The sequence below is a fragment of the Musca autumnalis genome, unplaced genomic scaffold (genome assembly GCF_047663935.1).
Source record: "Musca autumnalis isolate F117 unplaced genomic scaffold, ASM4766393v1 scaffold_5, whole genome shotgun sequence".
Lineage (NCBI taxonomy): Eukaryota > Metazoa > Arthropoda > Insecta > Diptera > Muscidae > Musca > Musca autumnalis.
The window spans coordinates 99,537,115-99,552,474 of record NW_027412088.1 but is presented as its reverse complement, the minus strand read 5'-3'; the positions used below and the strand labels follow the sequence as shown (position 1 = coordinate 99,552,474).

Below are 15,360 nucleotides of genomic sequence, written 5' to 3'. Positions count from 1 at the left end.
GCCCACAGAGTAAATGGCGTAAGGAAAATCTCCAATATTGCAAATATTAGCGAATATATAACGATGGAAAATTGCATGTCATATGACATTTACATATAGTGTAAACTACCCCTAAGCGAACAATCATACTCACATACATGTGCGAAGAGCAATACAAGTGGAAAATCACACTAATGACGTAATTACAACAACAACAAAATACAAGAAGTAGCAAACTAAACGGTAATTACATCATTATGGCAAAACAAAAGCACATTAATGAAAGGTAAAGTAAGAACTAGAAAATTGAAGAGAATTCTACATGGTAGTTGTTGTTGCTTAAGTCCAATTTACTTATGCACATTAAATGATTTCGTTTTACGAAATCCTAGAATCAAATGAAGTGCATCTGTTTTTTGCGTCATTTGCTTACGCACACAATCGCACATACACACATATACAATAACACAAACACACGCACACACTATATTTATTCAGAATAATAGGAATTTCAACACAAATGTGTATCAAATAATTTAAACATAATTTTTGCAAGTTGTTTAACCATTTATTTTCACTTTTGTCATCGTTTGAGACTCAACGACTGAGTAATTATTGCTGGGAAAGTTATCGTACACACCTAATGTTAACATTTCGAGTTGTTTACATTGAACAGGTGATTAAAAGTCAGCTGATCAGACTTGCAAATTTTTGCTGGGAAAATTTGTCCCGCAGTTCTCAGTCACAAAACTCTCCAAAAATCTCTCCAAACTCGCTCTCTTTTGCTGGATAATTTTGTTATCGAACAGCATTCAGTAAAAATTGTTACGAATTTGTACAAATTTTTGGGTTATCGTACAGACCTAATATCATGCTCAGTCTTAACTAACTTTTGATGAAAACCGCTTACACATGGGAAGATTTCGCGGATTCTGAAACAGCAATGTTCATAGATAAGAAAAATACAAAAAACAGAAATAATCGCCGGAGGAATGTTTTTAATGCAAGTTTCGTCGTGTGGCATAAGACTTAGAGATGTCAGATTCATGCAATGCAAATTTCTTAGTTTTTTCTTGGTAGAATAAGAAAAGGTAGCAGCAATACACAGCTGACTGAACTGGGTTGTAACGTTAGTGTCAAATTTCATATGACATTTTATACATTTATTTCTATTTCGATGTACATTGGGGACATATATTTTTTGAGAAAAAAATATATCATTCGGAAAAAACATTTCCCAGAAAGACTTCTTCATATCAATGATATGTAACCTCCTCTAAGTTCGAACGATAAGCCGCGCAGTAAATCCCCGCTTGTAGAGGCTATACAATGTTTGTTAATATGTGAGGTATTTTGTTAAAATTAAAAAAAATAAAGCCCTAATAAACATGTGCTTCTTTGATTTCTAAAACAAAACATTGAAACAGCTTCTCCTTTTTCTATGAATTTCCAGCGACCCCAAACTTTTCTGCAAGAATTCTACTTTCTGCGAGAATTTATGCATTTAGTGGAATGATGTGGAAACATAAAAATTGAAAATGTAACGAATTTTCATTCATGTTTTCCAAAATATTCAACCAAATGTGAAAAATTATTAGTTTTTTAAATTCCAATAATTTATAGACATTTCCTTGTTTTGTTTAGGCCGCCATCAGACCATCTGCTTTTTCACATGTATGTAGTCACTTTGGGTATACTAATATACAGAACAGCTGATCCCATACATGTGAAAAAGCAGATGGTCTGATGGCGGCCTTACAAATACAACTGGCAGTTTTCCATTTTTTTGGAAATCACGCTACAGGCCGCAATTTTGATCGGATCGTCACGATCATCACGAGGGTTACTGAGGGTCTCACAGAGAAAGAAGCCTATTGATTTTGGTGATGGTCGAATAATATTAAGGGGTCGGAATGAGCAAAAACTTTATTTGGAGAAAAAGTCAACACTTTATTCCAAAGCAAATATCTCAGTGTCTATAAGGGTATACAAAAAGCAAAACCTGGCAATGAAAGTAGAAAATATCACTTTTACAACGATGCAACGTAGGTTGACGTAGGCGGTCAAACAACGAAGATATCGCAATAGTCGCTAATAGAACCCAACTTTTCATTTTTGCGATTTTAATAAACATGACGGATATCACACCTTTGGTTGGGGACCTTCTAAAAGCAAAGCCCGACTAAGAAAGTAGAAAATCCCATCTTTAAAATTATGCAAAGTAGGTTGGCGTAGGTAGTCAAATAATAAAGATATCGCAATAGTCGTTAATACATCCCTTTTTCCACTTTTTCTGCAATACCACTACAGGTCGGAATTTTGATCGGATCATCACGAAATTTGCTCACAGAGATAGAAGCATATTGATGTTGGTGATGTCGATAGTAGCCTAGTATAAAATTAAATATTAATTATTTTGAATCAGTTCGCCTTAAGTCATTTGGTATAAAAGCCAGATAGGTGAAAACTTTCGTATCTCCATAAAAGAAATGTTTTCGAGTGAAAAGATTATGCACAGAGGTAGTGGTGTAGGGTATTACATAGTCGGCCCCGTACCGACTATAGCCTTTTCTCACTTGTTTTTTATTAAAAATCTTATAAAATATTACGCTATTAAATAGAATAACAAATCTAATAAATTACACTATTTATTCATTTTTCCAAAAATAAATAACGACCTAAAAACGATTTTAGCTGCAAATGTGATATTCTTGCACCCGTTAGACGCCATTTGAGAACGAAATATGATATTGCTGTAAAGAGGGCATAGAAACCCAATAACCATATCACTGATTGGCTGTAATTGACATCTAAACTGCCAACTAGCTTTAGCAGTCTTTGGGGTTTTGACATTAAACAGAAAAATTCCGTGGGAGGACATATCAAATCGGGACGATTGAATTTTAACAAAGCCGCCAAAATACCCTCCAGGGAATGACGCATACAGCTGCTGTTCATGACAATTCGTTCAAACCAATTCAAGTCCTCCCGTTCGGTGGCATAATTGGACAAAATTACGAAAACTGCAATTGAGGAGGGACCTAGGAAAAAAGCTTGCTGCAAATAAGGATACATACATTTACGAGTTATAATAATTTTTTTGAGCGTCTAATGATGTTTCATTCAAATCTCACCTCTAGCTTTAGTCTAGCTCCAAATATTAAGCCCCAACTTGATGCAACCATCGATGTGAGAAAAAGGATTCCCGTGAATAATGCAAAACGAAAGAATTGCATCGGTTGATCGCTGAAGATATAGAGAATGGCCGAAGCCGATATGGACATAATCAAAACAGTCACGACATGTGTTGTTAGCAGGGCCATAAAGTATGAACTCAGACAATACCATTGATTGTAGATTTGTCTTTGCAGATATTTCATTTCAGCGCCAGCTGCAAAATGTGGGAAAGAATATCAATTTTAAAATATGTCGTTTAAGTTCTTAAAGTAAAGAATAACTCGAATACTTACTTGATGCTATTACGGGTGACATTGCTGTAAAGACACATACCACCATCGACAGCATACTGAAGTGGTAGTTATACATTCCCCACTGGGCATTTGTTCCAACGCCATGATATGCCACACCCACTAATGCGGCCAGAAATAGATGGGCAAATACTCTTAAACTAATGTTGAACTATAAATAAAGAAAATATAAATGAAATATAAATCGTTAAATGAGGGAAAATCCATATGGAAATGTGACATAATACACTGTTTTTATACCCTCAGGTTTTAGGCTAATGGAACGACGGTCTTGTCATCAAGTTTGCCTCAACAAGTTTACAGTGGACTACTTAAGGAGTCGAGGGGGTGCTTAACTTCGGGTTAGGAAGGTTATGCTTCGGAATCCCTCCAAAACACCTAAGGTCAGCAGACCAAGTGGCAAGACCGATACAGTGTTCTTCACCTCAAATTTGGATAAGGTGAGAGTATGGATAGTTGCTACAAGCAACCTTAATTATATCCTTCTGTGTACTTACAGTAGAGGTGTCATCACTACGGTACGAATGGAAGTATTGCGGAGCAGATCTACATGCCTTATGAGGCCCCGTCCCAACAGGCAAGATCACGCAGGAGCTACTAGACGAACTGGTGAGCATAGGTTCGGTTATTTTTGGATGCGATGAAAAAACTCTTCACTTCCACTGGGGAAGCAGTGACACCAATATCAGTGGTGTATCCATATTTAACATTATTTTATAAAATAATTTAAGAATATGTAACAGGTGCAAGACCCCAACATTTCAAAACCGACTAGGGGGGAAGTGATCGACCTCACCAACATGGACGACTCTGATATAGAGAACTGGAGGGTATCCGAAAAGCTTTTCTTCTCTTTTACAAATCTCTAAACTTTGCATAATACAGAGTCTCCATAGAAATCCCAGGAAAATGGACTGGAGTAAATTCAAAGCCCTCACCTCTGCTCTTCGACTTTTGATGAGATACAAAATTCTTGTGTTTCAACCGGCTGAAAAATAGGTGGCGGCATATGCCGATTATGTGGTAGTAGTGATAATTGGTAAATTTTTACCAATCCTGTCTGACCTTATTCAACGTACTCTTTTGCAACTGACAAGCTGGGTCCATGACAATGGTCTTGGATTAAACCCAGAGAAGGCGAAACTTGTGCTATTCACAAGGAAATGGAATATTTCCGATTTTCAGCCTCCAGTTTTGGACGGTTGACACTTTCTCCGGAAGCAAAATAACTGGGACTACCGTTTGACATAGAACAATTATATCGAGGAACGGACGAAGAAAGTACTTTTTGCACTCTTCTTCTGCATGAACCTGTCTATCTTAACCTACGGTTGTTGTTGTTGCAACGCAAATATGTTCGTACGTGTATTATTTCAGTTATCTGATTCTGGTTCCTCTGTATCCAGACTCAAAAATTCTGCAACCTGGACAAGTGAGTGGGGTTAGTTGGGCAGCTAAACAAATGCAACGTGCCGGGTGCGAGATCATAATGCACATGCGGGTCATGTGTTCGATATCATGGCATCAATTCGGGCCCAATAGGAATTGAGGCTACAGCATCGTCCAGACCTTAACTAAACTAAAATCACTTCTGCTGAGATGGATGGGGCGTGGTCTTGAAGTAAGGCATTCACACTGATGTGAATGCTATTCAAGCCTGCCTTGGTCTAGAGGTTCTTGTTTGTACCTTCGGACCTCTCTATCTAGATCGAAAATCTCTCCCTGACATGCCTGGGTGGGGAAAGCCTGTCCTCAGATGCGATAACACCCAAGCAGGTACTGCGTCGACAATATCCTGTTGTGCTGATGCATCAGTAAAACCTTCGTCTCCTCATGAAGATGATCCACTGGTATCATGAAGAGGCACCCTGTTGCAATCCTCAAAGCGGCTTGTGGTAGGTATGAATATTCTTCCACTGCGTAGTGCTAACATTTGCATACCAAACCGCCGCATAGCTTACCACAGACCGGCCAAATGCTTTGTAAGAGGTCAGAAAGTTTTCGCTGTCAGCACCCCAAGTGCCGCAGGCCAGCATCTTGAGGACCATGCTCCTACTTCTGATCTTATCGCAAAAAGCTGTGGCTTGCGCGGACGACTTAAACATGCTATCGAACGTTAAACCCAATACGTTGGCGCAGTTAGTGGCCGGAATCAGGACAACATCGAACAATATGTTCAGTGGAAGCCTCATTTCAGCCGTCTAAGTGGTGACCAGTGTGGTAGTGAACTTAGCGGCGGATATTTTCATATTCCTAAGAAGGATGGCACTAAGTCAGCTATGTATAACGACCATAAACGACTGGCGTCCACACATATAATTGATTATCCAAAATTTCAACCAAGGCTGGAGGGTAGTCTTCTCTATATCCTCGAACAGCTTGGCTTAACCTGGGGTGGACTTGTTTGGTGGCAAGCACTTGCAAATAAAGCGTCACTGTCCAAACTATCACGTGTGCAAAGGACTACGACAATACTGATTACCGGTTCAACCAAAAACACTTCTCAGCCCCGAATGTGATCCTGGATCGGTGGATATTATAATCCCAGTTTCAGTCAGAGAGGAAGGCTTTTAGGCTTCGAGACTCAGGATCGTTGCGGAAATGTCTTTTACACGTAGATTATGTTCCAAGGAAGTCTATATCAGACAACATCTTCGGGTACCTCCTTCACAAAGTTCAACATTTTTGCTTAAGGGCTGTTAAATGACTGTTTGAAGAGGGTTTGGAAATTATTACCGAAGGTACTCCTTGTCGTCCTGTTTACTGATTTTCGTAGACAAGTCCATGCTTTCTTACATTATAGTCCAAAACTCTTAAAAAACCTACGGTTACCAACTAAATTGATTGATAGACACGATAAGCAGTGACTGATAATCGTCCAACCACTGTACATCGTAATGCTTCTCTCACAGGGACGACTAGCCTTTACTATACATACATTAAATATATTCTCATAACTTACCCTGTCACGACATGTGTTAATAAGTATCCTCTGGAAAATCCACTTATATTGTAACCACCATGAAATTTGAATGGATTCATTTAATTCCATATCGAAATCCTTTTCATTAATTTTAAATGTATGTTTATGTCCATCTTGCAGGGTTTTCTCATTTATTGGGCGCCATTTGATTACTTTGCCATTATCTACAGATGTTACTAGTTTATCGTGGAAGTTGCCATATACATGGATTGTAGCCTCGATGACTATATAAAGAAAATATCGTAATTTTTTATTAAAGGTAGGCTTATCCTCCCAGGTTAAAAAGAAGGGTTATAATTTTAAACACTTACGAAAATCAGCAGGATTATAATGACTCGGACACTTCAGACCGAACTGTTCCAAATACACGACTATGTTTTGAACAGCACCCTGATAGACACATTGCCCGTCGGCCATTGCATAAACATTGTCAATCAATTGTAACAAGCGAAATGAGGGTGCGTGCAGGGTGCATATGACGGTGTGGCCACTTTGGGCTAACTGCTTTAGCTGCAACAAACATCTGTATGCTGTGGATTCATCCAAACCCCTAAATGTGACAAGATTATTTTTGATTAAAAAAATAAAATATTCTTCAACTTACGTTGTTGGTTCATCGAGAAATATCATCACCGGTTTATTCAACAGTTCCACTGCAATGCACACCCGTTTTAGTTCGCCACCTGATAAGTTTGATATTCTTGTATTTGCCTGTTCTACAAGACCAAAAAATTCCAAAAGTGATGAGATTGTGGCAGATCGTTGTGTCTGGGTACAGAGAGGGTTTAATTTGAACTTGGAAGCCATAATCATTGTTTCCATAACTGTAAAATAAGGAGACATATGATCCTCTTGAAGCACATAACGGCAAATTTTACGAAATGTGGCTCTATCCAGTGGTCTATCGTCAATAAAGATTTTATCCGTTGTACGTTGAATTCTAAAACGAGAATTGACAAACATTTGTTTTAATTAATTTAATTATGTATGTAATTCACATATTTACCCCCAGTTTTTGTAACTTATTTTTGTTCGTTCGTCTATATTCGTAATAATTTAGGCATTCATAGCTCAGCCCCCAGATGACATACACATCTAATTTTTCGTATACCCGTTCCATATATCATTAAGGATTCCTCATTTAAAAATCAGCGCTCTACATTTGCGCTAAAGCGAGTAAATCGATATCATGGCACAATTACCCAGGTAGTGGCATCGTAAAATTTTGAATTTGTTATGTCAAAATTTTCTTTATGTTGTTGGGGAAATTACAACAAAAATATTTTTTTTATAAAGGGATTTGACTTTTCATATTCGATCAGCTGGTGTGATACCACTACCTGGTAGTTCTGCCATGATCGATATACAAAATTTGACAATTCGTGTGAGAAGAATAAAAATTTTTACAAAAACTGGGGGTTAATTCAGTTAAATATGTCAATAACGAACATGGTCATGTTGGTTAATACTATGTTTACATTTACGAAATCCACTCGATTTCAACTGTAAATTCCATTGCTCAAACGTCAAATGAAATCCAATCGATTTCAGATGAGTTTTCATTTGACGTATACACAAAGGAATTAGTAAACTTTAGCAAGGTAACAAAAGCATTGGCGCCAATGTGTGAAAAAAAATGCAATGAAAAAGTTCTTCAATTTTAAGCAAAATAAATACAAATAATTAATATATTAATAAAATAGTCAATAAATATAGCTGAATAGTAATATTTGTAGTATTTTTCCACAAAAATCAGATAAGCATTGAGCAGCTGAACATTAGCAGATGATTAAAAAACAGCTGTAGTGGGATTCTGTAACTCATTTTTGCTGTTACCGACAAAAATCGGTAAAATAAAATCGCAAAATTATGACTAAAAACATAAAGAAAAGTTGGCATCACTGTTTGCGTCGGTAGAGGCTAGCGACTACTTTTTATTCATCGTTAACTTACCGAAAAATTTCGTTAATTATCGAAATTATAAGCATTTAAATTTTACCGACAATTATCGATAACAGCAAAAAGGAGTTACAGAATCCCACTACTGCTGATCGAACTTGCTAAAAGTTGCTTTGAAAAATTCTCTCATTTATTTTCTACTGAACAAGTTTGTTATCGAACAACATTTTGTAAAAGTTTGTACAAATTTTTGAATTATCGTACAGACCTAATTTCTCAGCAAACAACTGTCAAAATTTTTCTCTCACTTTGCTCTCTTTTACTGAACTTTTGTGTAATAATTATTACAAATTATCACGTAAAAAGACATACCTAATGTGTACTCCCAATGATGAAATAATAAGGTGGCGTAAAATGACCAGATGATTGGTTTCAATCTGTCAAATTTTTTGTTATTGTGAATTAATTGTATGAAAACGTAAACAAACGTTTTGACATATTGAAGAATTTTTGGCAAAAACAGAGTTGTATTTGTGCTACTTACGTGACCTGTTAAATAGATCTTGGTACTCCCCTTAACTTAAAATTGAATACGCTCGACGTATTTTGGTAGTATCTAGTGTCTGACCCTTACCACATGTGTTCAACTTTTTTCACCACAAACGCTTTGGCTGTCAAAAATGCACTTGCATTGTTTTTCTTCGATTTTGATTTCAACGTCAGATAATCAGGGCAGATATCACAACAGAAACTAGAGGGTCCACTCAAATGCTATACGACGGCCATAAAATGCATTGTTAAAACAAATCTGCATGTTCGGCATGCAATAAAACGTTCATGATAACCATGATTCATTCAGCTTTATCACAAGTTATTATTATCGTTGGATTATTAAGCTAACATATGCCGACAATACGTTGAACCGTTAGAATCAAGACATGTGAAACATAGTAACCTTACCACACCGGCTGATGGTAATATCAGATGTCTAAACAATTATATATGTATCTATATATTTTAATTTAAAATAGAAAACATACACTAGTAAGGAAAGGATCAAAGTCGGGCAGGACCCACTATATGATAACCTACACCACTGTGAATATTTAAAATATATCAATCAAATTGACTTTTGAAATACAGTGGATTTCGTAAATCTAATCGTACTACGAGTATAAGCCATATTCACATTAGACTACTAATTTTCACATTCACATATTCACATTTGTATCATTAATAATGGAGTACTCACCTATAACCTGCCAGCACGTTTACAAGCGTTGTTTTTCCACATCCTGATGGTCCTAGGATGGCTGTCAATTCTCCGGCACGAAATTCGCCACTTAATCCTTTTAATATTTGTTTCGGAGCTTTTATAAAAAACAAAAACATACATGAAAAATTATTTGAATATACATAAATTTAGGCCATGTTTATATTATAGCTTTTGGCAGGGTTAACCTTCTTTATGAGGATTTATTTGAAATATAAGCAATGAAATTGACATTTGAAACCCAGTGGGTTTGTTAAATCCGGTTATATATAAACGTGCTATAATATTATAAAACACTACAAACACAACGCTTTTAATATAATACAGACACAGTATTTAAAAAATAACAAAGAAAACGTTATAGAAAGCCATATCCTACATCCATATATGTAGGTATGTTGGAGGGAATTGATTGCCATTTAGCTTGATCATTGTAGAACATCCTATGCTTGGTTTACATTTACGACATCCACTCGATTTCAACTGTCAATTTCATTGATTAAACGTCAAATTAAATCCAATGGAATTCAGATGAGATTCCATTTGACGTTTAAGAAATGGAATTGACATTTGAAATCGAGGGGATTTCGTAAATGTAAACAAAGCACTAGATTGAGGATGCTAAAGCTGTCTATGCATCAGTGAGCGAGTATAAATAAGGGGAATTGCAGATGGGTTAGTGAGTTATAAATCAGACCGCGGACTAGTGTAAACTAAGAAAAGTGTAGTTGTGTGTGAATAAAGGGTGTAACTTTAATAATTGCCACCGAGTCCAAACGGCGCACAGTGGGGTGAGATCCCATAAAACGGAGATTAATTCAGGAAAGCATTTGGGTGGCCTAATGTTAATATTTTTGGAACGTTTACGCCTCAATCAATATAACGGAAAAGAGTTTGGTGCATGTTAAGGGATTGGAGAGGTATTTTCGAAGACCTCATAAATGGGTACCATAAAAATATGACGTGTTTTTACGGTTTTGTCTACATTTCTTATTTTAGTAGGATAAAATCTTCTAATATTTTCAGTTACTACTTAAGCTAATATTTGGCAATGAATTATAAAGTTAGATCAATCTTTTAATGTAGATGCCATATAAGGGTATCTCCCGATTTTATGTATTTCGAGGGTCTTGACCACATTTTTTAGTATATTTTTCTGCAAATTAGGATTTATAATTCTGAGTGCCTAAGAATTCATCGTGGGAAAATTTTTCAATATAGGTCAATGTTTTTGTATAGCCCCCATGTAAAGGTACAGTCAAATGTTGGGGTTTTCGAACATTTTAACTATATATTGAAACTAAAGTTGCTTAAATTGTAAATCGTGCATTTTGAAGGGATTAAAATTATTTTTACGAAACATAGTCCCCATATGTTCTCGCTTTGGAATAACCTCCATATACAGGAGCAGTCAAATTTGACATATTTTGAAGATCTTGCCCATTCCTTTAGGAGAATTTTTACATATTTTGGAATAGATATTGTAAAAATTATTGTTAAACGTTTTATTGTAGTGATACCCTAATAAGTTTACGGCAAAATATCCCAGCTAACATTTTTTTCCGAATTCGTATCGAATTCGGACAGAATTTCTGAAAAAATATCCGATTCTGATGCCGAAATCGTATCGAATTCGGTACGAAAGTTGTATGGACGTGGTCACCGAATTCGGAAAGAATTTTCTAAGAAAATTCTTAAAAAATATTAGAGTTTCGCGACGAATTCGGTCCGTATTCGGAAGTAAATTCTTGGAAAATTCGGAGAAAAATTTAGATTTTCTGACAGAATTCGGTCCGAATTCGGAAGAAAATTCTGGAAAATTCGATGAAAAATTTAGATTTTCTTAAGAAAATCTGTCCGAATTCGGAAGGAAATTCTGGAAAAACTCGGAGAAAAGTTCAGATTTTCTGAAAAAAATCGGAAACAATTCTGACGCTGACGCCTTTGTTATTGACACAACACGTATCGTACTGTACTGAACAAACCCCACTCAGAGACAATTTTCTTTTAATGTACTATTTATGGAAGATTATAATTTCAAACTTTCTAATGATTTTGCCTGTTGTTATCATTTTATGATTAACAGTAGAACAATGTGCAGAAGTATGTTGAAGCTATCAACACTAGCTTGAATTATCGTATGTTGCATTTATATTAAAAAAAATGTAAAATTGTATATGCGAATTTTATGACCAGTCATTTTGTTCTTCGACATCAACCGAAAAAAAATTCCCTTAGAAAATCCATTAGAAATCGGAACGAATTCGGAATGACGATTCTTAAGATTCTTTAGAAATTGTGCAGAGATTCTTAAAATAAACTTATAGAAAATCGGTCTAATTAGAGAAATCGGCCACATTTCTAAAAAAAATCAGAAAATCTCAGAAAAAATCTGATATCAGAGCCCTCGGAAAAAATTGTTAGCTGGGATATTTCTTAGTGTGTGAAAAGTATATTCAGTGGTTCTAAGTACATAAAGAGGACTACTTTCTGAAAGGAAATTATCGTAAATTTCCAAGAACAATATCCCCATGACGATCCATAATAGCCAGTCGTACGTAGAGTAAATACAAGTAACACGACGCTAAACAACAAATACAATATAAAAATAACAATCCTAGCTCCAATAACGAGTACAACATATTTTATGTTCAAAATTCCCAGATTTTTAATGAATGACTATTTTCACCATTTCTTCAATAAAAAAATAACGGCAAAAAACGGCACGAGTTTTGTGTTGATTTCGAAAGACAACACTCAGGACTAAAATACAAAATTATCATTATCACGCTACGTCGCGCTACTTTTTTTAATACTCTATATCACGAATATTGTCAATTATTTAATATTCCATTTCAGAAAAAAAGGATACATTTTTTCGCGCTACATCAACGATTTTTGATATGTAGGTTAAGAAAAAAATTCCCAGTACGAATCTGGTCGCGAGCCAATTTTTGGTTGTTGCGGACAAAAGTTATGGCGCTTTTATTTCGCTTTTTAAGAAAGAAAATATTATAAAAACGCTAATGAGCACAATTGTTACAAAAAAGTTCTCTCGAAGTGTCTTCAGCGAGTAGATTGCATAATACCTGCAAAATGTTACACAGAATTCGCGGAATGTACATAAAATTGATAAATTATTGAATATAAGTCAACTTTTTTCAAAATTAAGGCCCATTTAGTGGTCATAAAATTACATAAAAATTTGTTGTGCTTCAGAACTTCACGGCGAATCAAATGAGACTACAATAATACAGATTGGTGTTATAGTTTCGATGTTACAGCCAAAATAAGCACATATTTTGGTCAAAAAAATTACATATTTTTTGTTTGAAAAAATATTTTTTCACATCCATTATGTAGTAGAAAAAAATTTAAAAATCTATAGGAATACTTCCTTCATTTTGCTTAAATCTCCCAATAAAATAGACGGATTTTGCTTTAATGACATTCATATTAAAGCTTTTCCATTAGGGAAGGTAATTGGGTTGATGAGGATGTATCTCAAAACTTCTGAAATGGAAATAGAGGTCAAATAACCCATTTTAATTTATATGCATTTTAAAATACGTGTAAATCGCGTAATTATCAAAATCATTTTGTCCGCATGTGATTTTCATGTAAAGCAAGACCATATCTATAAAGTTTTATATATTTTTCGAAATATAATTTGGACTCTAAGATGTAGCATCGGCTGCATCTTAGCATTAAAAAACCTATAAAATATCGCTAATTTGCGCAAGGTGCATTCAATTTTTGTCCGCATCCGATTTCAATGTCAACCATGAAAATCTACATCGATATTTATCTATTTGAAGGCGATCAATTAAGAACTAGGGATACGTAATCGAAGCCGAAAATCGACTATTCGATCTTTCGATTTTTACCTTCAACGGGAAAGTCGACTTTTCGGTCATTCGATTTTCAACTTTAACAAAAACTTTGACTTTTCGATCTTTCGATTATGATCAAAGTCGACTAAAATCGATTTTTGATAGATTTTATAGCATTTTTGATACATATTGCTGTCAACAGAGGGTGTTATTATAATATTTGTCATATAAAAAAAGTTGGGTAAGAAAATCGAAAGTCGACCATGAAAGGTCGACTTTTCGATTTCTTCATAACCAAAGGTCGACTTCGATTTTTAGACTTTTCAAACCAAAAAGTCGACTAATCGATTAATCGAAAGTCGACTTGCCTATCCCTATTAAGAACCGTGGATGTAGCATCACACACTATTTTTTGGGATAAAATGAATGTAGCTTCCTTATCAGTAAAGTTTTCAAATCTCTGTTTCCGCTAAAACGAAGATGCTGCACTAGTTTTTTCATTGCAGTGGAAACGATCCGCAGAAAACGCGATAAAATACGCGACATTTTCAAAAACAATTTTAGGTAATTTTTCTACTTTGGAATTTCTCGTAACTCGCGTTTTAGTAGATAGATTTTCACGAGGAATGATTTATTGGATTCGAAATGTAAAAAACTAAAATGTGCAATGGAGTACGAGGTATTCCAGAGACAATTGCAAATATTAGACCCGAAAAATATGATTTTTAGAAAAATGTTCGCACAAAATTTCCGCATTTGGATGCAGATTTCTATGAAGCTGTGCAGGCTACATTCACAATATACGTATCAAATAACTCAGAATCGCAAGTATTACAATCCTCTATATAATTTTTTGAAAAACCTATTTGCGGAATGACAGTAGAAGAAAATTTCAAAAAACACTGTAAATCTGGCTTCAAAATGTCAGCATCATTTAATGGTAGAAGCAGTTCAAATTTTAAAAAGTAATACATTAGTGAGATGATCCTTATTTAGTTTGCTTCTACTTTTACTTTGACAGGAATATCGAGAGAAGTGTGGTTTACTCACAAATCGAGAGAAAACAAAAAAAGACATGGTGGCTTCAACCCATTTTTACCCATTTTTTAACATAAATGTAGCCACAGCTTCCACGCAAATTATATTTTAAGGCCAATATTTTTTGCCACATCCAAAAACATTTCATTTTATCCAAAAATATTTAATTTGTATAATATACAATCACAAGTCGCGTATTCTAAAAGGGTAAACCTTGGCTTCAGCTATGTTAAATTTTCAAAAATATTGGTGATATACTTTTCCAAAATAGGGAAAATATGGATAAATTTTAAATTAATTTTGAATATGTGTCTAAAATACTTTTGCTATAATTATATCTTTCTAAAATTCTGATAACTACCTGAAGTTGACGATTCCATTCTATAATGGCCACTATTGATGCACAGAAAAAAGATATTACACTTTAAACACAAGAAAATTTATTTTTTTTATGTTATTTTTGAAATTGTTAAAAATTCTTCAACTTTAGCAACGTGTAACTGTAAAAGTAAACAACATATGGTTGAGTGTCGCCTTACATGAAAAATGTATAGGTAATGCCATGTTTTTTGAAAAAAAAAACAACAATGTGGCTGTCGCGTTTCCCAACCGGTAACTCAATGGACCATATGGACCGTTATACTAACATTTTTACTGATTTCGAACATTCATTTTTATACCCTCCACCATAAGGGAGGGTATTTATCATTCAACCCATTTAAGCGAAATAAACAAATTTGTAGGCTTTAAATTATAAGTTACACATTATTTGATAATGTTAAGAAGGCTATATATAAATCCTTTCGAAAAGTCCAACAATTAACAAAGTCGTTATTTTAACTATTGACACTGGCTATGGAATCATAT

General features: G+C 34.9%; 1 protein-coding gene across 4 annotated transcripts in view; it reads right to left on the bottom strand.

Annotated features, from left to right (window-relative positions):
* Positions 1-2,492: 2,492 nt before the first annotated feature.
* LOC141406087 (ATP-binding cassette sub-family G member 1-like) overlaps positions 2,493-15,360 on the bottom strand; it is a 51,757-nt gene continuing 38,889 nt past the window's right edge. For all 4 annotated transcript variants that reach the window (XM_073991132.1, XM_073991136.1, XM_073991135.1 and 1 more), the window contains 7 exons: positions 9,602-9,719; positions 7,055-7,390; positions 6,762-7,000; positions 6,430-6,674; positions 3,450-3,618; positions 3,114-3,370; positions 2,493-3,036 (listed from right to left, as the gene is read on the bottom strand). In XM_073991132.1, the coding sequence (XP_073847233.1) occupies positions 2,632-3,036; positions 3,114-3,370; positions 3,450-3,618; positions 6,430-6,674; positions 6,762-7,000; positions 7,055-7,390; positions 9,602-9,719 (1,769 nt within the window). In that variant the 3' untranslated portion in view covers positions 2,493-2,631. The remainder of the gene's footprint in view (positions 3,037-3,113; positions 3,371-3,449; positions 3,619-6,429; positions 6,675-6,761; positions 7,001-7,054; positions 7,391-9,601; positions 9,720-15,360) is intronic.